This window comes from Perca flavescens, chromosome 24 (genome assembly GCF_004354835.1).
Source record: "Perca flavescens isolate YP-PL-M2 chromosome 24, PFLA_1.0, whole genome shotgun sequence".
Taxonomy (NCBI): domain Eukaryota; kingdom Metazoa; phylum Chordata; class Actinopteri; order Perciformes; family Percidae; genus Perca; species Perca flavescens.
In genome coordinates this window covers 18632377-18656220 of record NC_041354.1, presented here as the reverse complement: position 1 = coordinate 18656220, position 23844 = coordinate 18632377, and the positions used below count along the sequence as shown (strand labels likewise).

Below are 23844 nucleotides of genomic sequence, written 5' to 3'. Positions count from 1 at the left end.
TAAACGCTAAAGAGAGAAAGTTTCTGATTTTGAACCTTTCTGAAGAGTCATCCAGCAGAGTTTTACCGGCGGATAAACCCCAACCTCCTGGTACTGGAGACATTCATCTGCAGCTATGGAAGGACAGGGCATCAGCTAACGCTAGCGGTAGAATAAAAACATATTTAGTTGTAGTCTTGCATAAATGTGACCCTGTAAGATGGATGAACGAAGGGTGAGGCACACAGAAAATCACATGATCACTTTGATTTTAATGGTAGCAAACAAAATACATGTTTTTCTTTTTTTAAAGGCCCAAAAAGAAGCTTTCTGCACGATAAAGTGAATACTGTGAATAGTGATGTAGCTCTACAGAGCGACAATTTAAATGTTCCCAGCACCTTTCACCCCCTTTCTTACATGACAACAATGATAATGACGATGATGAGAAGTGAACGCGGTTGCAGTAATAACAGAGATTAAATAGTCGGAGCCGTGGAAGCAAACTCAGGCTATATCTACACGGCTACGTTTTCTTTGAAACAAAAACTAACGGATGAGACCAAATCAGGAGGCAGAGGTTTCCAAAATGTCTGTCGGAAATGTAGCAGTAGTGCGGATGCGAGGCGTAAAAGTAGCAAAATATATGCCATTTCAAACCAAAACCGCAGTGTTTCCACGGGCTCTTTTTTAGGAGCTGATATTTCTCAATTTTAACGCCTTCTCTAGGAAATAAACGGATCAAAGTATGCCGAAGTTTGTCCGCAAGGCGACAGACAAACGACTTTTTCTGAATGGAGTTTGGAAAATTGTAGTGTGGATGCGAGATGTAAAAGTAGCAAAAGATATTTGTTTCTAAACCAAAATGTAGTAGTGTAGATGTAGCCTCAACTGAACTGTAACTGTGAGACATCAAACTGTGCTGTAAGTGCTCAGCTTTTTGTAAATTACATAGTTTATTAATGACTACTGGCCAGCTGACAGTCACAGCACCAGTCTGAACATTGTTTAAAAAGAGATAAAATATAAAACATAATATAAAAAAAAAGACCTGATTCTTCTCTTTTTTTCTTTTAAAGGTAGAAAGTAACAGTCTTTTGATTTGCATACGTGCAGCCTCAGAGAGAACGAAAACAGCAAAGACTTTTAAGTCGGATAAATAAAAATATAAAAAGAAAATCATCTCTGTGGTTTGATCCACAGCACCGATCACCTGGAGTTGATCTGATGCGTCTGTCCTGGGTTTTCTCTCCGTGATTGCGAGCTGTGTCCGTAATAAATAAAGCAGGCTCGGGGATCAGAAGTTCTTGAAGATCTCTAAGTCCTTGGGAGGCACAGGAGGATCTTTCTTCCACTCGTCCTCCGGGTAAACGTCAAAGTTCGAGGTGTCTCCGTCATGGGACACTTTGGGAACTATGGGAGGCTATGGAGACAAGTTCACACACTCTTTTAGTGTTTGCTTTGTTCTAAAAACATCACTTAATATTCAGTTAAACGTACAATATATCATCAATTTCACCGCCTTCTCTAGGAAGTACCATCAGTCTTGATGAGTGCCAATTTATCTGCAATAAACGGATCATAAGTATGCCGAAGTTTGTCCACAAGGCGACAGGCAAACAACTTTTAAAATGCTTGTTTTCTGAATGGACTTTGGTTTTATCAGAGCTGGTTTGTGTTCTTGTGTGTCTGGTGTTTTACAGCGCTAAGAACTAACAAATCAATCTAACTAACTAAGCGACGGAGGCAGCGGTGTACCAGCAACTCTGCCGTGTCCTGAGAGGTAAAATGTTTTTGTCAAAAGGAGTGTGGTGGCTTTGAAGAGAGCAGAGATAACCATGGACCGTGGTCTTCATTCAAAATCACAAACCACAGATTTATAACTTAAACTATTGTCTGTCAGGAGAGTCAGACTGACCTTCAGTTTCCTCAGAGGAACGGCCTCCCAGTCAACGGTCTTGAACCAGCGATGCTTCTTCACATCGTCTGCTCCATTCTGAAACACAAAAACAATGTTTAATAAATCCAAGTTTTTCCATTTCTGGGTACTGTTACTTTGTGGTGGCAGTGAGGAGGACAAACAGAGTTGAACAGAGAGAATCAGACATCAGCACATGGAGCAAGAAAAATGTTTTGTCAATTATTCACTAAAATAATTGAAAGAAATCATTATAAATGCAGAATTTAGAGATCTTTAAATGTCAATGCATAACTTAAATTCATATTAAATGAAATGACATTTATTAAAGCTTTTTTAGAGAGTCTTTCATTATAAGAGTGGCACAGTTCTGCCTGTGTGTGACTGTTGTGTTAATGAGTGATGGGAGGAATATTGGCAGCCACTAATCAATATCATCTGGTCTGGGATTATGTGGTTAATCACTGGGCTTAGAGAAGTATTTGTTTTATTAAGAGCGTCTCTCAGTCTCGGCTGCTTTCACTAACGGTAATTGAAACGCTCCAGTCCTCCAGTCTGAATGGGAATCGACTCGCTGTGTGGTGAAGTGGCAGGCTCCCAGTAAAATGTACACACTCTTTTCCACTCTGTAATTCTTCCAAGACGAATTACACCAGAAGAAAAAAACCCTGAGGCTGTACAGAGTGAACTGACTCAGCTGTTAGGGAGCTTTGAGAGGAGCAGAATTATGTGTTTTTATAATCCTTCCTGTTATAATCAGAGGGCAAACTGAATGAGATTCAGTCGCTCCAATCAAACAGCTTTATTTATGTCTCACTGAAATTCACATGAAGCAGCAACAGTCATAACGTTAACATGCACAGAAGATACCGGTTAAGTGAATAACAGGGTTCTGCTAGGCAATTCCTTTGTTTGGGGGTTTCTGTGTCTCAGTAACATGTTGGAGGGGAAGCATAACAGAGAGGCATCAATCAAATCATAAAATAAAAAAAAAAGGCTAGTCTTTTGTAACTGCCCTCCCTACCGAAGGTATAAAATATGGCGAGCCAGCCAGGAAGTCTCAGCCACTCACCTTCATGTTTCCGAGGCGTCTGGCTCGGTCGATGACCAGAAACTTCTTGATGAGGTCTCTGGGGGGGGAGGAAACAGTGAGTGAATCCAAAGCTGTCCAGTGTTTTCTCCCAGCAGTGCTGTCAAAATGACAAATGTCCCCTTGCCCGGGGTTAACAGAGTCGTGTACCTCTGACAACCTAATCAGACAAAGTGACGTTTTTGGTGTCTTTTCTTTTTTTTTAGAGACGCTGCAGCACAATCCTTGAAAATAGTCATTTCAACAGTTTTAATAGTCATTCAAAGGGGGTGACACAGATCACATGTCCCCACTTTTTATTTATGTTTTTTCCCATGTTTTTTTAACGTTTGTCTGATTTTGACAATTTTGATATTACTTTCAACTTTTGTGAAGTTTTTCTCCCTTTTGACATTTGTCGCCTTTAGACATTTTTGTCGATATTTTTCTTTAACATTTGCAGCTTTTTTCTCGTTATGTTTTATTACATTTATCTTTTTTTTTTAAATATGTTTTTGCAGGCACAGGGCTAAAAGGGGGGCACAAGGTGGCACCCGTCCCCCCTTAACATAATTACCCTCGCAGATTTTGATCCATCCCGCATATTAATTTAGGTTCACAGTAAATTTTGGCCGGTCTAGTTGTTCACCCAAACCAAAAAGACAGGAAATTGTTTTTCAAACTAATGAAGCGACACTCAAAACAGAATTTGGCAGATTTGTCCCCAGAAGCAGAGAAACAGGTTGCTGGGAGTCAGCTGCTTTTAAAAGTGTAATCATTGTTCTGCTTGATTTGCTTTATTCTAAGATGGCTAAGGAACATTTTTTATAGCTTTATGTCGACCAAACTGTAAGAGAGAAGACTATATGAGACATGATATTTGACCTTTTCTAAATAATAGCACGTCGAGAAACTCTACATGTCTGTCTCTTGATGTGATTCTCTTTCTCCAGTGTGTCCCTTAGTGAAACAGAGTTTGATTTCTTTTACCGTTTTTTCTCTACCTTTCTTTTTTTTAATGTTTTTACAGGGGTGGTGATAGAAGGGGGGGGAACGGGTGGCACCTGCCCCACCCCTGGTTATTTTGAAACCCTCTAAGATTCGGGGCTTTGGAGAAAAAAAATCCTGTTTGAAATGATAAATGCCTCCAGGCTAACTGAGTTTTGTCCCCCCCCCCTCCCCCGACAACCTTTTAATGGGAGAAAATGAGCACTTTTTTTTTTTTTTTGCCAATGGTAACTTTACGAGAGTAGAAACTTGATGCAGACAAGCATGCGAGGGGGAGGAAGATGATTCACAGGAGTGTAAGCTCTTTGATGAAAGGCGACAAACACAGATGAAGGAGCCGTATCTCTGCTGACAGCCTTATAAATACAGCCGCTGCATGTTGACACGTCAGCTATTTCACACTTTTTGTCTAAATCCTTCCCTTGCTTAAAGACGGGCCTTTGGAGCAATGTGTCACAGAAAAATATCTTAATCAGCTCCAGGGGGAAATATTTGTATTTATGCCTTTTCATGGATTTCATGAAGGAGAATTTATCCAGAAATGAGGAGAACAAGACGGAAAGAAGGAAGAGAGGCTGTAAAGTCACAGAAAAAAAAAAAAAAAAAGTCTTAAAGTTAAAGTGAAAGTTTTTTAAAGTTTATCTTGCCGTATTCCGTAAACCTGTCTATTTATTAAAGTTTTCTTTGCATTTTTTGCTTTAGTTTCATTTATTTTAACTTTTCTTAACACTGCTGAAAAATCCCTTAACAACTGACTACTTTTACAACTGATGACGAGATGTTTCCTGCTGGGGGTCAGCCTGGGACAGTCCTCTTCCTGATGGATGGATTTTTAAGTTACATAAAATATCTTGATGACACTTTTTCTGCCGCTTTTTTAACGTTTGTGCTGTTTTTGTTGGAATTTTTTGTTGTTTTGAAGCAAATGGTTTTAGAATTGATCCAGTTTGTTTCGTGTCTTACTTGTCTCACGACCACCAAACTCACCAGACCCATGTAAATAATCAATACTTTTAGCGTGTATAGAGCCAGCATATTTATGTCCAATAAAATTAAAAAGCCCAACAATATTTTAAAGGCCGTGTCTTACTTGACGTAGAAGTCCAGATGGCGAGGGAATTCCAGTTTTCCCGCCAGAATCTTCTGATAGATACCAAACGGATTGTCGTCAAAGAAAGGCGGGTAACTGTAGAGAGAGAGAGAGAGGGGCAGAGAGAGAGAGAGAGACATACACCATCAGGACCATAGTACAGTCTGTGGTATGGTATTGTACAGTATTGTTGTTTGGACATGCTGTCTGTGTTTGTTTGTTTTTACTATGGCTGCAGCATGGGTTAAGTGCCCAAGACAAATTCCCCACGATGTGGGACAATAAAAGGTAATTGAGAAAGAGAGAGACAGAGAGCAAGAGAGAGACAGAGAGAGAGAGAGAAACCGACAGAAAGAGAGAGAGACAGAGAGACAGGTGGAGACAGAGCAACACTTCCTGCTTCAATGTAGCACATATACTGACATCAGAACTCAGTTCCTTACAAGAATTAAATGTAAACTCCCAGATTTTTATACATACTCTGACCAGACAAAAATGCAACATCTACTTGGAGGAACTAGTGTGAGCACTGTGGAAGCAGCGAGATATGTAGTGTTTCCCACACATAGACTAACGTGTGGCAGTGCGCCTCACTATCAACACCGGCCGCCGCACATTGCGTTTCGATATACTTTTTTTTTAAAACGCTATTTAAAACACGTTCCTCTGCATTTCCTTTCCCTGCTCTCCTCCGTCTCTCTGTCACTTGTCACACACACACACACACACACACGCGTTTTCGGCCCCCATCGCTGTCTTCCAGGCAGTGCGGCAATGGTTATAGTTAGGGTTAAGGTGAGGGTTAGTGCCTGTAAGGTGACGTTGGAGGCTTAAAACACCATCGAGCCCACTGTGCACACAGCGTCTGTCTCCATCAAGGAGAGAAGACGGCTGTCAAAATTCACAAAAGGTTGGTATCTATCTTGTGAACACCTTTACACAATCACACATTCACAATCACCAACCCGACTCTTAGCAAACGAGCGATTGCGCCTGCTTTAGAAAGTTAACTAGTCGCAAGTTTGCGGTAAAATGCAGTTGGGTTGTCGAGGTCAAAACACTATATGTAGCAGCTGTGAATCAAATAAACATATTATAAATAATGTCATTTTTTACTCTTACACTGAATGTTTTCAAGATGAGTATTGAAAAGTATTTTCCGCGACTGAAAAAGGCCCGTGTTGAGAGTAAGGACCAGGCTGAACCGGAGGTATCAGTCTGAAACAGAGCTCAACAGTCCCACCAGTATAATTAGTTATGTTATTAATTTGTTTACAATATTTTCAGGCTTCAACCAGTGAAAGACAGGGTCAGGGAGAGAAAGAGATAGATTCGTTAGGCATCAAAGTAGGAGAGGAGGACAGCATCCAAAAGCGTGTCCGAAAATAAGTATTCCCCCGCCACAAATTGCTTTCTAATCTGTGGGAAACACTGATATGTGAGTGCATGTCACAGCCTGAGAGACAACCAGCACAACAACACGTAATATCTGGAGTTCGTCTCCCCCCAGTTTACTCTGCCTTCTCATTTACTCCTCTACTTCATGGGTCTTTTTTCATGTTTTTGTTTGCTTTTGTCTTTGTTTTCTTTCTTACATTTGACACTAGTGATTTTACTGCATATTGATATATTGTTGCTTTCCTGTTTTTTATTCTATTTTTAAATATATATATTTTAGTTTACTCAATGAATTGTATGCATGTATTTCTTCTCACATTATTGTCCTTGATGCTTTGGCAATATTGTTATTTCTGATATTCATGCCAATAAAGCAATTTGAATTAAACTGAGAGAGAGAGAGAGAGAGAGAGAGAGAGAGAGAGAGAGAGAGAGAGAGAGAGAGAGAGAGAGAGAGAGAGAGAGAGAGAAAGAAAGAAAGAAAGAGAGAGAGAGAGAGACACGAGAAGAACATGTCATCTTGGGCCGTCGGAAGCTGTCTCAGTCTCCTAAATCAGTCTGTTCTCGGAGGAATCAGCATGATGTAAGGAGCAGGTAACTACTACTAAACGAGTCAAAACATTCACATTCCAATATGAAAATGAATATTCAATTGTAAAAACAAAAAAATGGCTGCTGCTCCCTTAAAGTTTTACATTATGTAGTACATTATTTTACTAGTTTATTTTGTAATGTGTTTTAAAAGACATGTTGAAATAAATATATAGACAATTTTGAAAGTAGAAATAACTGCTACAGAGCAGCGACTTATGACACTTTTTTCAGTTTTTGTTGCTTTTTCAGAAATGTATGTCTCTTATTTTTACATCCAATCTTGTATCTGTTTATCATTCTGAAACCAGAGCATAACAAATATTGAGGAAGACTCATTTCCACCACGTGCTGGAATGCTAACACTGTGCTGCAGATGGAGCAGCGTTTGTTCTTAGAGATTCTGATGGTTGTTTCTTCCACTGAATGCTTCTGAATTCTTCTTTCAATTGAAAAGTCATTACCCCCAAATTACATAATGGGACTGGCATCACACAGACATTTAGCCACACGCCGCTTGCCATCCCAGTTACAAAGCTCCAGAGTCCGGGGGTCTGCTGCTGTCATAGGCCGAGAATCTGGGTCATTGTGGCAAAATTGTAGGAGAATGACATCATGATTTGCCCATTTCCTGACTGAAATTTAAGGTTTAACGGCAGACGATGTCAAGAAAGATTCCCTCTGAGTTTTGGGTTTGTTTTAGCCCCTCCATGGACACAACTCACACACACAGGCTCTGCTCTCTCTCTCTTTCAAGGTGTTATGTTGGATTGCATCAGCGGTGTACAGGTGTTCCTGTTATTGTGTCCACCCCTCCCTCTCTGCAGACGTTCCTCTGATCTCTCAGATGGCAGCAGATCCCGCCCTGTCACTCACTTTGTTCCTAATAAAAGGTTTGATTTCATGTCTCCACAGGCGGCTTTTTGCCCCCTGGTGTTTGAGAACAGGAACTACACACTGCAGCACTTACCCAGACACAATGACTGAGACACTTGGAGAACAATTACCATGCAAAAGAGCAACAAAAATGCAGAAAATAGAACAAAACTGTCAGGAAAGAAAATCACCAAAAATGTTGAAAAAAAGCAACAAATGTTGTAAAAAAAAGTGACACAAATACAACAAATGTAGACAAACAAGTTGAAAAAGGATGTACGATTAAGATTTAAAAAAAAAAAAGAACATAAATGTTGATAGAAGTGACAAAATCGAGAGAGAAAAAGCGCTGACAAAAAGCGCTTTTTTGACACATGGACATATTTGTTTTTAAAAGGTTTTTGTTGCTTTCTTTTAACCTTTGTGATGTGATAGGAAAAAGCAACAAAAATGTTGAAAAAAAAAAGTGACAAAAATGCTGAAATAGACGACAAAAACAATGATCTACGATTCAAAACAAAGAACATAAATGTTGATTAAAGTGACAAAATCAAAGCTGGAGAAAAGCACCTTCCTCCTAACCTGACTCTGCCAGATGGATTGCTTCGCATTTGCTCGGCATATCCATCTGGGAACTTTCCGTTTGAGAACTTTTGGGAAGGGGCGAACTGGTTAGCTGATTGGATAAACCATCTGTCTATCACCACCTATGTTGGTGATAGACGGGCCAAATCAACCAATCAGATTAACAAAGCGTATGAAAATACAACCACAAGCCAGGCTACCCCTGCTGCTGCAGGCAAAGCATTAGGGGTGGGCGATATATATCGTTTACGATAATATCGTCATTGTTGTGTTAACGATGTGCAAATTGACATTGAGTATTTAAATTACTTAGAAAAAAAAACACTTCAAAACACGCATTGGAACGCTACACATTCACTAATGTCAACAAAGATGGCGGCGCGTGATTGTGCAGCGGCTACTAGCTCTCCTGTCGGTGTATATTTATACAAGTACAGCCACACTGAACTAATCAATATAGGACTACGATACAACACAGCCGTTACGAGAGCCTTCCAGGCGGCTCATAACATCCCGGAGGACACAGCCAGACCGGGCGCTGCGTGAGTTGTTGTCCGCATCTAGCACGGCGAGCTAGCTACCAGCAGGGTGAGAACATAACTCCGGCAAGACCAGAGGCGGAGGACTGCATTTTTGTGCACAATGAATGGAGTACCAACCACAGGATCATTGCCCAGCACGGCTCACCTGACCTGGAGCCCTGTCGGTAATATACAGGCCATTTTATTTACCACGAAAACAGCACACTGCCGTCTACATAGCCCCGATGCTAACGTTAGCACAAGTTTGGCTCACTGCTTACCATAATGAACAAACTCCAGCGCAATCACCTGGAGGTGATACATATTATAGCAGGGGACTTTTTACAAGGCATCCTTAAAGTCTGTACTCCCCAGCTTTTTTTCCAGCATGTAGATTGTGTTACTAGAGGGAAGAACACACTAGACCATGTATACTCTAACATCAAGAAAGCATACAGAACTGCTCCTCTCCCTCACCTGGGCCAGTCAGGTCACATCCAACTATTTCTGATCCCAGTCAGAAGGACTATACAGCCAAGTAGAAGGACTATCAGTACCTGGCCTGACTCTACCCTATCTCCAGGACTGCTTCCAATAAGGACATGGTTGTGTGCAATATGTTACAGAACAGAGCCCTTTGTTTATTATTATGATTTCATCTTGCTTGTATGCTGCACAATTTACATTACAGCAGAGGTGAACAACAATGTGTACTCAGAGTTCAATGCTCCTACACTAGTTCAATTAGTATTAGTATAGTATAAGTATTTTGTCTTTGAATTGTTTTTACTTACTTACATTTTAAAGAAAATAAATAAGAACTGTTTTCATTCAACATTCTGCCCATTATTATCATCAGTGATTAAGTAACTCAGACTTTTAGAAACACATTTTTAAAGGATATCGTCTAATTATCGTTATCATCAAAATTGGAAAAAATATCGAGATATTTTTTGTCCATATCGCCCACCCCTACAAAGCATAGCTCGTTAGCTCAGCAAGCAAGCAACATGTCGGTAAAGGATATTTGCCGTTTCTGTAACGAGAATTTACGAATAAAAAAGGCACCATTTCAGGTTCCTGGTCCATATTCAAAAAGAAGGATGCAAGAGAAAAAAGCATTAGCGAGTGGCTAACAGAATTAGAGCTACCGCTGTCTTAAAATACTCATTAGTGATAAACTAACTGACTCGTTGCGTCACACCTAAACCCGCCTCAAAACCAACATTGATTGGTTGATTGTTTGGCGAACGGCTCCAAATTTTCTCTATCTCAAGATGCCAGACTGATCTGCGAGTAGAAAACTGGAGCTCGCGAGCTCAGGACGGTCTCACAAGGCTACCTTCCTCCACACTTTGTTGCTTTCTTTTTGACGTTTTTTTATTTTTTATGTGCTACTTCAAGGTTATGAGTGAATGTGGGACATCCTGTCCACGGCAGCTCTTACCCAGCCAGCATCTCAAAGACGAGGATCCCCAGCGCCCACCAGTCCACCGCTCGGCCGTGGCCTTTACTCTGGATGACTTCAGGAGCCAAATACTCGGGGGTCCCACATAGAGTCCACGTCCTGATGACACACACACACACACACACACACACACACACACACACACACACACACACACACACACACACACACACACACACACACACACACACACACACACACACACACACACACACACACACACACACAAATATGAACTAAGAGATACTGACATTTCTTTAGCATGAAATATGACTAGAAGATTAACCAATTATTAAAATAGTTGGCGATTATTTTTTGTCGATCGGTCCCTTTTTCTGATGTCTTTGCCTTTTTTAATGTTTTATGGTTATTCTCGATTAACTGACTGATTCCTTGCAGCTGTAGTGACCGTAACAGAAACGGGTTTCTTAAATGTGGTGTTTTTTGTTAGGAGTCTGGTTGGTGAGCCTTTTGGATGGCAGCGTGTTCTCTGTGAAAGCCTCTCCTCTGATAAAGAGCACACAGCCCAGCGCCGGCCTGTCAACGCTATCACCCGGGTAATGACCTCTTCCGGGCAAGTTTCCATGGCGACAGGTAATTTGTATGGAGATGATGTAGGGCCCCGACAGAGGAGAGGGGGAGGATAATGTTGTCTGGGGGGATTAAAAGGGTTTTTTAGACTAGGCGCATCCAAGGTGGCGCACGACATTGTGACGTCAAAATGATGTAATATCCGGCCGGCGTGTCCGATTTATGGCGCGCGAGCCGAGGTCGCGCACGGCTCTTTTTTTCTTTTCAGCAACGCGCAACAAAGCGGAAACAGGAGGCCTGAATGAGTTCACCGACAACCGGATGCCAGGACTCTCAGAGTGAATGCAAGTCTCTCTGGTAAACTTACTGGGTTAAGATGAGCTCTTTTATGGTTAATGAAAGGCTTGATCCGACGAAGTAGGTCAGTGAATCAAATCGAAGCATTAACGTCAATGCTGCTGCCAGTTCTGCCGTTGTTTATCTTTTTCTTCTTCTTCTAGTCATTAGCGCCACCGCTGTTCAGGAGAAGACTGCAACTAGTGTCGCGAGCACCAGCGCAGGTATAAAGACTCACGGCGATCCCATGACGTCACATTTGTACGCGCCAGCTGGGCTGTGTCTAGTATATAATCACCTTAAGGGTGGGGGTACGGAGGAAAAGGAAAGGAGTTGTTGCTCCTCTACCAGCAGGAGGTGCTGTGGCTGCACGGTACATCACAAGGGAATGAACTAACGCACATCCAATCAGGCTCCTCCTTAACCTTTTTATCCAACATTTACAGACCTGCCAACCCTCAGTTCAGCATTTCCTTGCAGCTCTGCTACAGTAGCAGATAACCTTTGACGTTACCTGCCGGTCACATCGTCTCTAAACAGTCCGCTCACAGTGAAGTCCTGCACGGATCAACAGATGTTAGAGTCCGGCAGCTGCTCGCTCTGTTTGTTACGCACACTGAGCAGATTGATGCGCTCACAGAGCCAATCTTTGCCAGTGTTACCGCTCGGTGTTTGGCTAGCTAATAAGCCGTTAGCCTGTTAGCCAGCCAAAGTCCGACAGACACCGACACATTCCGCACATCCTCCTCTCTGACCGCTAACCCCCCGGTACCGGTCAGAGAGGCGTGTTTACTTTGTGTCTCTGTCCGGTGCGTCCAGCGACGTGCTCCGGTCAGTTTTTAATTAGCCTACATTAGTAACAGTTAATTTTGTTACGGTATGAACTTAATCATAGGAATGGCAAAAAAATATAAGACCTTTGTAACGAAATCCAAGACTTTATAAATGCAATGCTTTATTAATAATAATATAAATAAATAATATTCATTTCACCTTTCTACATCAAATCCGTTTACCTTTGCAAGCACCGTCCTCTCTTTGGGAAACCAACCAAACTCAACGGGAATGAGAGAGGAATGAATAACACTTGCATTTGATGGTTTCGTTTTACTATCAGTAGCCAATATCCCCGCTTGACATTAGAGGAAGGGACCCGACGTTGTGATTGGTCGAACTCTTCTTTAGTTTTTTTTTTCCAGCATGCTTGTGGCTGCTACGCTGTTTTAGCTGCCTACTATCATCAAGTGTTAGACTGAGACGCCTACTGCACGTCAACGAGTGAACTCAAAGCAGTCACCTGATTTTCGCGTAGTTTAAAGTGAGAAATCGTATCACCGTATTTTGATGTCAAAATGCGTATCTACTACGCAAAATGCGTACAGGTTGGCAGGTCTGCATTTAGCATTTGTCGCTTTTTCCTATGTTTTTAATACGATGTTTCTCTTTACATTTAGACTTTTTTCTCGTAATATTTTGACTTTTTTTTTGTATTATTTGAAATACTAAAGCTGGACACCGACCTGTCGGAGAGCTTCTTGGCGAAGCCGAAGTCGGTGAGGCGGATGTGTCCCTCGCTGTCCAGCAGGATGTTCTCCGGCTTCAGGTCGCGGTAGACGATTTCTCTGGCGTGGAGGTACTCGATGGCGCAGACAATTTCGGCGGTGTAGAAGAGGCCGGTGGCGTTGCTGAAGCGCCCACGACTGCGCAGGAAGCTGAAGAGCTCGCCGCCCGCCACGTAGTCCATCAGCATGTAGAGAAAGCGCTCGTCGTGGTGCGTCCAGAACCTGGGAGCAAACAAACACACTTCAGTTACAACAGGGTTGAACAGTCAGGATTCAACAGTCAGGGTTCAGAGGTTGTTTAGAGGAAGTTTTTCCTCGCTGCTGTCGCACCAAACGTCTGCTCTTGGTGGGGGGAAATTGTTGGGTCTCTATAAATTAGAGAATGTGGTCTAGACCTACTCTATCTGTAACGTGTCCTGAGATAACTCCTGCTGTGATTTGACACTATGAATACAATTTAAATTGACTTGAATAAGTAAGATCTTCCTGAGTCCACAGCTGTCATACGTGTTCATTGGACGGTGATAGCGTGAATGTACTCTCCAACGAGTTGAAGAAATCAGATAAAATGAGAGTTTGTCTCCGTCTCCCTGGCTCTGTTTCCCCAGGCATGGTTTGGAGCAGTGTGCTGCCAGTATTTCAGCTGAGAGGGCACTTGAGAGGAATAAAAACGAGAGAGCTCTGTCACTGATGAAGATGGACGAGATAAGTGCTGCTGGACACAAAGACCAGTACTGACTCTTCCCTTTTATTTCCAAAACAGACATTAACAGCAGCTATAGGCCCCATTTTTTTAAAGATAATTGAAAAAAAATGCTTACAAATCTGAATATCCTTTGGAAAAAAATGATAGTTGCAACAATTTATTTTTCAGACATATGTGTTGCCTTTTTCAATGTTTTGGTCGCTTTTTAAAAAACATTTTTGTTGCTTTGTAATTCTAACTTAAATCTGTTCACACTGAACTTTGACGTGCTTCATCATAAATGTTTCCCCTGCGTCCTGTGTTCGTGTGTTTGTGTCCGTCCCTGTCTGTCTGTCTGTCTGCGTCCGTGTCCCTGTCTGTCTGTGTGCGTGTGTGTGTGTGCGTGTCCCTATCTGTCTGTGTGCGTGCATGTGCCTGCCTGTCTGCGTGTGAGTGTGTGTCCCTGTCTGTCTGCGTGTGAGTGTGTGGCCCTGTCTGTCTGTGTGTGTGTGTGTGTGTGTCCCTGTCTGTCTGTGTGCGTGCGTGTGCCTGCCTGCGTGTGAGTGTGTGTCCCTGTCTGTCTGTGTGTGTGTGTGTGTGTCCCTGTCTGTCTGTGTGCGTGCGTGTCTGCCTGGGTGTGTGTGTGTGTGTGTCTGTCTGCATAACTTACAGTCTGATAAGGAAAGGGTGGTTGACCTCTGACAGCACCTCCTTCTCGTTGTGGACGTGCTGCTCCTGCTTCAGCCGGATCACGTCGGGGATCTTCATCTGTTTCAGGGCAAAGAAGGCCCGGCTCTCCCTGTCCCGAACCAGGAAGACTCTGCCAAACGTCCCAGTGCCTGGGGGGAGACAGGGGTCACCGTCCATGCTTCCTGGGTAACATGTTAAACTCTGGGTAACCTGTTGTGTAATCCTGAAGTAGGTGTGACTCAACAAGTCAAACATGGATGACTAACTCCCCGACGGGCAGGTCTGTCGCTGCCTGAACACAGACTCACCGTTAACTGGCCGGTAAACATACCTCTGACTTATGGAACATGGCTTCAGGCTGTTCCTCAACAATCATTGTCTTTTGGTAACATAACAACTGGCTCTCTGTGCTGCTGCTGTTCCTGGAGGCCCGATGACTTGCTGACTCAACTACGACTCACTCTACATTACCATGGAAACAAAACACCCCAATTATTCAAAAATCTTAAAATATTTCAACTTTTTTCCTCAAAATATTTCAACTTTTCTAACCTATTTTCTTGTTGTGGTAAAAGTGTTTCTGCAGCCTACACCATAGTACATGTAAAAACTTTATGTCCACGCGTTCCCTGAATCCAGCCGAATGTCCTGATTATATGCCACGCCCATTCCCGCCTAGACTTTTATCGCAGTAAAATCGCGATTTATTGTAAACCTACATTTTTTAACTCCTCCAACTGCACGGAACTTGGTACGTAGCATCTCCAGACCGACTTGACACAAAGTTATCAAAAGAATGATAAATCGGTTAAAAAATGGCTAAATACGTAAGAAGAAATTTGTGTAGCTAGCTACAAAAACATAAACTTGTGCATATCTTGGCCAATTTAAATGGTATCAACACGGAACTTAATAATCTTGTTTGGCATGGCATTCTGAACCAAACTGGGTGAAAATCAAGGTTGAACTGAATGAATGTAAAAAGGCTATTGCAATTTACTACAGGCCTTGCAGCTCACACCTCGCAATATTTCCTGGTCGACATCGCGTTTTTGGTTCCTTTCGCATGCTTCACGGGTCTTCGGGGGCGACTCACTGGGTCATAACTGCTTGCAGTTCTAGTTTCTTGTTGATATTAAACATTAAATTTATATTCTTTTTACTTACCCACTGTGGCCACGGTCTCCAGGTCCTCCAGGCAGTACATCCGGGTATTTGTTGCTTCGCCTCCGGCAGAACCGCTGCTTTTACTCTCTTTCTCCCCGCTGACTCCCACTTTTACTTTGGAGGACGCCATCTCTTTCTTCTCGGGATTTAAGCTAGAAACTGTTTGTGTTTGGAAGTCTCCAGTGGCGCGCACTGTACACAGTTCATAACACAACCGCTGATAACCGTTTATAACAGTTACATGTCTGCTGGACGCAGGGACTCAGTTCATCTTCTCAAACCTCAATTTTGATGAATTGTTCCTAAATATATTGACGTTGGGAGTAAAACTAGGCTCATTATAAATGAGTGGGGCTGTGTTGAGCTGTCATTCAATCTTTGTTGTTTTACTACGACATTATTGTCAATGTGGAAGGAAAATAAGATAAATGTAACAAAATGAAGTCTAAAAAAAATTGGAAAAACAACAAAAACGTCGGAAGCTACAAAGACGTAGAGAAAACGCGAGTAAAACGTTGGAATAAACGACTAAAATATAAATCAATTTAGACAATAACACTTTAAAAAGTTAGAACAATGCTGAAAAAACCAGGGAAAAAAAACCGTAACTAAACCGTTAGAAAGAGCGTCAAAAACGTCGAGAAAAAAAACTCGAAAAAAGCGACTAAAATGTCAAAAAGGCGACAAAACACAGATGAATTAGAAGCCAAGTTAGTTGTTTACAAGTTGAGACACATAGCAGACAACAGGACACGAAGACACCGACAGGAGATGCACAAAGAAGCCGGTGACAGGTGCACTGTCTGGCTGGTAGCATGTAGCATTAGCAGTAGCAGCTACAGATAGCTGAAGTCAGAGCCATAGAGATCACTCTGGCTAAAGTAATAGCACTGTTTGGCTGGTAGCATTAGCATTAGCATTATCAGCTACCGTGAGCTAAAAGGGAAGCTGCTCCGTCAAAACAGTAGCGGTTTGAAAGAGGAAGCGGCCCAAATAAGCGTCTGTTAGCGCCGAGTAAAATACGCGTTTACACGCTGATTAACTCGGTGAATCGCTTGGCTTTTCTGTCCCAAATAGCCTGATTTTCTCCATGTTTTTACACAGCTACAACAACAGACCTCACCCCAGCACTTCTTCTGTCCACATCAACCAGGAAGAGAGTAGACACCGGTTACAAATTATTTCCGGTCGGAATTTTCAAAATAAAACGTTTAATGATTAAAGCAAAAAAAAACAATCGCCGAAATGATTTTATTTTAAAGGGGTGATAGAATGCAAAACCGATTTTACCTTGTCATAGTTGAATAATGACAGTGTAATGGATAACTAGGACTTATATACTGTCTATGGGACATACATAGAACCTCTAAATTCCATTGACACCTCTTTCCTCTGCAAATCTCACAATTTAAAACTGCCTCTGAAAACGGGCAAATCTCAACAAGCCACCTAGTTGACGTCAACTCGCGGCTCCTCCTCATTTGGCTCTAGTCTCTCTCTTTGTCACACCCCAACATTTACATAGGCTACACAACTGACCTGAGATCAGTTAGTCTTCTGAATCTAGGTCGGGCAGATCTCAGAAATTGTATACATTGTTCATCTGCTATTTTACCATTAAATTCACTTTTTTTATGCGAGAAATCAACTATGTAGAGGTCAAATATGGGCCGTTTTATGAAAATTGATGTCTAAGTAAGGGATAATCACCTCAAGGCAGGGCAATAAACAGTTTGATATGTCCGGCTTGTGGACGGCTTACTTGTGGACGGTAAGCCGTCCACAAGCCGGGCAAGCCGGGCATTTATTGCCCTGCCTTGAGGTGATTATCCCGTTTATTCTACTTCTTGCTTGCCAACATAATAAAACAATTCAAATACTTTAATAATTATGCTTTTTCTTATTCGTATTGCATGCTTCTTCATCCCCAGCGTCATCCACTTTTATGGCGAATGAGGACGCAGTCAGTTCCAGAGTGCCCTCCCTGCCTCACCTCGCCAAGCAAAGCTGGAGGTCAAACCAAACTTTGGAAACTAGACCTAACGGGTGTCCGGGGAGAGAGCGGTGGATTCACGCAGCAATTTCAGGTCAGCCTCGGTGACGTGGAGATGGTGTTTCGCCTTGTCTTGGCCATTCTTTCGATGTGTTTTTATTATGGATTTGAACACCCTGTTGCTGGTGGTAAACTCACTGTCCGCATAGAAACTGAACCTTGAGAAATGACGGTTCAGTGAGGCTCTGATGCCGGTCATCGTGGCCACACTGTATGGCTTGCCTACTGCGCTTTGAACTGTAGCATAAAAACGTCTTAACAAATCGTTTAGTTACTACAGATGGAAATTAGCCTTTGGGCTATAATCTGGCACTTTTACATGTACTGCTGTACATGTTCATTAAATGTGCATTGTCCTTAAATAAAAAAAAAAAAAAAAAAATAAAATAAAAAAAGTTCTTCGGTGCTGCAGGTGTCCAGGTCAGTTGTCACTGTCAGTCTATCCTTCTGCTGGCTCTTCCACTCGGTGAAAACCTTCATAGCAAAGGCAGTTGCCTTTTTTGTGTTTGATTCCAGGGCCCCGTCTTCAGTTGTAACGGGTACCCTGGGCCTTGTCTTTTTCTTTTGTCATGTAATCCTCGTCGCTCTTCAACCAGTCCTCAAATGTCTTCCCTACTCCAAATATATTCAAATTGACAATGAATTTGTCCATTTTAAAGACAATGTAATATTTAGAACTAGCCTACAGCGAATAATGTTAGCACAACTGTAGCTCAACTGTAGCTAAGTTAATAGTTTCTATAGCAACCACACAAGGCTGCATCTGATCACTAACATTAGTTTAATAAGGTAGTTGCTACATTGTATCTCGCTTGCAAAACTATGTATCGACTGACCCTCCAATAGATTTCAGACACGTTTTAGAAACTTTTTTTAAACAAGGTTTATTTTTACAATGGACCTCATGTTTGAAATTTCTGTGATAGAAAAAAAATACAAGCGGCGTATTGATCTACTATAATAGATCAATACGCCGCTTCAATACGCCTGATTTGCACGTTCAGGGATTTGAGCAGAGCGTCCGTTAGTATTCATCTTGGTTTCAGACTGTCTGCTGCACGGAGGGAATAAAGATGGGTTTGATTTACACACAGGTGGTCTCACATTTGCTCTTGAATTTATATTGGGGGGGCGGAGCCAGACGTTAGGGACACACACACACACACACAGATACACACAGACACACACACGTACAGACACACACACACAGACCACCCCCCACCCCCATGTTTATAATGCCTGGCTCCGCCCCTGGTGCCATACATGTATCATGAATGATTTCCTCCTTCTCTCTGCAGTGTTTTGTGTTGATTCAGATGTTCTGCCTCACACGCTGCATTAATGACTCGGCCTCAGTGAACAATAATGAAACGCCTAGATGAGTCGCTCTCTGACCTCTCAGAGAAGTCACGCATGATGCCGATGAGTCAGTAATTATCTAACCAAAGCAGAGTAATCCACCGTTAGTTCTTTCATGGTCAGATTATTATCTAATGAGACGTAATTACAGAAAGCAGTTATTGATCTCAGAGTTCTGCCATATTTTTTCTGCTGTTAACGATAATCCAGTTTTGCTGGCTCGACTGCTCTCTCCTGCAGGAAGAGTGTGTGTTAAAGTCTCACAGGCACAGCAAAAAACTCATCCTGTTACAGCGCTCAGTGCACGTTACCGGGAACTGAAAGCACCGGGACAACACACTGACTAAGTTTACACGCTCATAATAATCTGGTTTTATTCTGAAAAAGAAATATTGTCTGACTGAGCTTTTTCCATGTGACAAAATCATTGAAAAAGTGAAAAAACACAAAAAAATCGGATAAAAACAAGGCGACAAAAATGTTCCAAAAAAGGCTACAAAAACGTCCAAAACGTTGAGAAAAGCAACAAAATTGGCAACAAAAATATCGACAAAAGCAACGAAAAAGGCCACAAAAAAAACGCCAAAAGAGGCGACAAAAACAACAACAAAAAGGCGACAAAACCGTCAAAAAGAGACGAAAAAAACATCCAAAAAGGCGACAGAAATGTCAAAGAAGGCGTTTCTAATTTTCCATTTTTTGCTCTCTGAAAAAGCCAACATTCCTCGAGCTGTTTCCATGGATAGTGAAAGGTAATATTATATAACAACACTTTCTTTGACGGTTTGGACTCGTTTTGTCCCGTGAGTCGGTAAGCGTTAGTACTTCTTTATTAAACAGCTTCCTTATCGGTGTTTCCTGAAGCAGACTGAATGCTCTGGGGCCAGCCGAGCGTCTCAGATAAGCCCCGAGTGTTTGATGGGAATAAAAACCTTCCTCTCTTCCTTTATCAATCCCCCCCACCCATTATTCTGCTCTCTGACTGAGGACTGGAGAGCCCCGGGACACATCGCAAGAGATAAAACCAGACTGAAGCACAAAGGTCAGAGCATCTAGAAAACAGAAGCTCAACGGAGCATCCACGCATTTCATTCCTGTAAACGTCCCGTGTTCCTGAGTAACAGGTTACAGCGACGTCTGGTTCCTGAGTAGTGTCTATTTTTTTGTGAGCCCAAAATGTTTATCCAAATGTTCTATTTTTGTTTTGTTTATTTAAATATAAACAAAACATTCTAAAATATTTCCCATAGTTTTTGTTTCCTTTTTCCATGTATGTTTTCTCGCCTTTTTCAACCAATGTTTTTAATATTTTTTCATAACCCTCTTCCCTTCCCTCCCTTCTTCTCTCAGTACCTTTTCATGCCAGCTCTCTATCAGCAGAACAGGGGGAGATGTTCTTCTCCTTTTCTCATTCTGGTCCCGTTCTCTGCCATGTGGGGGCACTGTGGAGCTGTCTCTCTCTCTCTCTCTCTCTCTCTCTCTCTCTCTCTCTCTCTCTCTCTCTCTCTCTCTCTCTCTCTCCCTGCACCAGAGGTTTAAATTAAACATTAAACACAGAGGTGAAGAGAGGGAAAGACAGATGATATTCATGAAATGTCTACATTCTTTCTCTCTCTCTTTTTTTTGCAGAAATGTGACGTAATAAGCCGATGGGTGGATGATTCACGGCTCATCAGTTTGTTTCTGATCCTGTTCCTGTTTCTACTATACTATAATTATAAGTATATAAGTATATGTTAAAGTACATCACAGTATATTGTATATGTGTCTTTACTACTGGAATGTGAATCTCCTCCCTGAGGGTCAATAAAAAGTTAACTTTTCTTATTTTAATTTCTTTTAAGTCATTTGGTTGTTCTGTTGTAAAAGTATGAAACATGATTCACTTGCTTTGAATCAAGCAATTCTTATTTTAAGTTTCTATTATAATTTCTCCTTTGATGAACAACAAGAAGCTTTCTTTCAGAGCAATGGTGCATCATTAACTAAACATTGTGTATATAATTTCATCTGTGAAGTAATTCCACAGTGATATGTTTAGGGGAAACTCTACTCTCCAAGGGAAATGTATTTATTTAATTATAGTTTTAACAGATCCTACACGTTATCTATTGAGAGGTATTACTAGTTACCAGATTACACCATCCAGAATCAAAATATTTCAGTCTATCTGCTTGCTGATGTTTTCAATAGCTGATAATTATGAATGAATGAATGAATTTTGATTCATGAGTCCATAACACCTTCCAGTCTTCAGTAGTCCATTGACGATGTTTCTTGGCCCAGGCAAGCCTCTTTTTCTTATTCTGACGTCTTAGCAATGGCTTTCTCGACCTATCAAACCTGCAGCTCCAAGTCTTCTCTTCCAGTTGAAACTGAGACTTCTTATTCCGACCACTATTAAACTGTGCTTGAAGCTGTTGTCCTGTGAGCCGCCTATCACGCAAGCTGTTGACTCTCTGAAACTTGTCTTCTGATTCTGTTGTGGCTTTGGGTCTGCCAGACCTCTTCCTGTCAGAGTCTCCCCCAGTTTCTAAGTGCCTTTTGATGGTGAAGAATACTGTACTCACTGACACCTTGACTTTCTTCACAGTTTCTCTGTAGGAAAGACCAACATTCTTAAGTGTTATGATGGTCTGTCTCTCTTTCATTGTTAATGGCCTTTTTCCCGCCATTTTTATAGCAACACACTACTTTCTGCAGTACAATACTGTTCAAATAATGCTCACGATGGTATGGTACCACAGTGTGTTCCAACAATACTTTTATCCAAACAGAGGGGGTTGTAAGTAATCCAGACCAGTGTGAACACCTGGGGGAATTGGTAGCACCAACTTCCAAAGCTTGATCAACCTCCATTGCTGCAGAACAGCTTTACATTGTTAACCCATTTCTTGTTCCCTGAAAAAAAAAAAGGCCTTTATGTAAAATTCTGAAATGTACATTACCTTTTAGTTTTGGGTAACCTTACTTTTTTTTAACCTCAGGTAGTTCACTGCTTACCTTTGTACCATGTCAAGCTATTCATAGGACTTTAACTGCTAAAATTTCAATAAAAAACAAAAACGTGTGGTGTTCTAAAACTTTTGACCAGTAGTATATATCTACAGTACAGGCCAAAAGTTTGGACACACCTTCTCATTCAATGCGTTTCCTTTATTTTCATGACTATTTACATTGTATCAGATTATCACTGAAGGCATCAAAACTATGAATGAACACATATGGAATTATGTACTTAACAAAAAAGTGTGAAATAACTGAAAACATGTCTTATATTTTAGATTCTTCAAAGTAGCCACCCTTTGATTTTTTGATAGAGCTGCAAACCCTTGGTGTTCTCTCAATGAGCTTCATGAGGTAGTCACCTGAAATGGTTTTCACTTCACAGGTGTGCCTTGTCAGGGTTAATTAGTTGAATTTCCCTTAATGGGGTTGGGACCATCAGTTGTGTTGTGCAGAAGTCAGGTTGATACACAGCCGACAGCCCTATTGGACAACTGTTAGAATTCATATTATGGCAAGAACCAATCAGCTAAGTAAAGAGAAACAAGTGGCCATCATTACTTTAACAAATGAAGGTCAGTCAGTCCGGAAAATTGCGAAAACTTTGAATGTGTCCCCAAGTGCAGTCCCAAAAACCATCAAGCGCTACAACGAAACTGGCTCACATGAGGACTGCCCCAGGAAAGGAAGACCAAGAGTCACGTCTGCTGCTGAGGAGAAGTTCATCTGAGTCACCAGCCTCAGAAATCACAAGTTAACAGCAGCTCAGATTAGAGACCAGATGAATGCCACACAGAGTTCTAGCAGCAGACACATCTCTAGAACAACTGTTAAGAGGAGACTGTGCAGACATTAGACCAGTGGAAATCTGTGCTTTGGTCTGATGAGTCCAAATTTGAGATCTTTGGTTCCAACCGCCGTGTCTTTGTGCGACGCAGAAAAGGTGAACGGATGGATTCTACATGCCTGGTTCCCACCGTGAAGCATGGAGGAGGAGGTGTAATGGTGTGGGGGGGCTTTGCTGGGGACACTGTTGGGGATTTATTCCAAATTGAAGGCATACTGAACCAGCATGGCTACCACAGCATCCTGCAGCGACATGCCATCCCATCCGGTTTGCGTTTAGTTGGACCATCATTTATTTTTCAACAGGACAATGACCCCAAACACACCTCCAGGCTGTGTAAGGGCTATTTGACCAAGAAGGAGAGTGATGGAGTGCTGCGTCAGATGACCTGGCCTCCACAGTCACCGGACCTGAACCCAATCGAGATGGTTTGGGGTGAGCTGGACCGCAGAGTGAAGGCAAAAGGGCCGACAAGTGCTAACATCTCTGGGAACTCCTTCCTCCATTTCAGGTGACTACTTCTTGAAGTTCATCGAGAGAATGCCAAGAGTGTGCAAAGCAGTAATCAGAGCAAAGGGTGGCTACTTTGAAGAAACTACAATATGAGACATGTTTTCAGTTATTTCACACTTTTTTGTTACGTACATAATTCCATATGTGTTCATTCATAGTTCTGATGCCTTCAGTGACAATCTACAATGTAAATAGTCATGAAAATAAAGGAAACGCATTGAATGAGAAGGTGTGTCCAAACTTTTGGCCTGTTCTGTATATATATATATATATATATATATATATATATATATATATATATATATATATATATATATATATATATACACATTCAGTCATTCCTTTAACTAGAATGTGTAGAAGTATAATCCTTTATTACTAAAGTTTAAAGTTAATCTTTGGTAGCGCCTGTGGCTTTGTGCAGCTGTCGCCACAGATCATATGAACATCTTCCAGAATATCACTTTAAACTCTTCTTTAATGCTGCAGCCACTGATGTGAGCAGAGCATGTCCAATTGCTCCACATAACATTCAACCAAATGACTGTATGAATGACTGATGTCTTTCAGACCTTACCAAGCTGAACGAAGG

General features: G+C 41.7%; 1 protein-coding gene across 1 annotated transcript; it reads right to left on the bottom strand.

The window, feature by feature from the left end:
• Positions 1–231: 231 nt before the first annotated feature.
• prkx (protein kinase X-linked) lies at positions 232–16654 on the bottom strand. The gene is made up of 8 exons (XM_028572316.1): positions 15475–16654; positions 14288–14456; positions 12891–13154; positions 10483–10602; positions 5065–5160; positions 2970–3027; positions 1898–1975; positions 232–1402 (listed from the first exon to the last, which is right to left on the bottom strand). The coding sequence occupies exons 1-8, from the start codon at positions 15602–15604 to the stop codon at positions 1277–1279; spliced, it is 1041 nt and encodes a 346-aa protein (XP_028428117.1). The 5' UTR covers positions 15605–16654; the 3' UTR covers positions 232–1276.
• Positions 16655–23844: the final 7190 nt, after the last annotated feature.

Bases quoted from the DNA above. Each gene is read 5' to 3' on its own strand.
- prkx (XM_028572316.1), bottom strand. From the start codon at position 15,604: ATGGCGTCCTCCAAAGTAAAAGTGGGAGTCAGCGGGGAGAAAGAGAGT. The intron at 5,161-10,482 runs GTAAGAGCTGCC...CTCTCTCTACAG, and splicing joins GTCTTTGAGATGCTGGCTGG to TTACCCGCCTTTCTTTGACG. The intron at 1,976-2,969 runs GTGAGTGGCTGA...TTTGTGTTTCAG, and splicing joins GACGCCTCGGAAACATGAAG to AATGGAGCAGACGATGTGAA.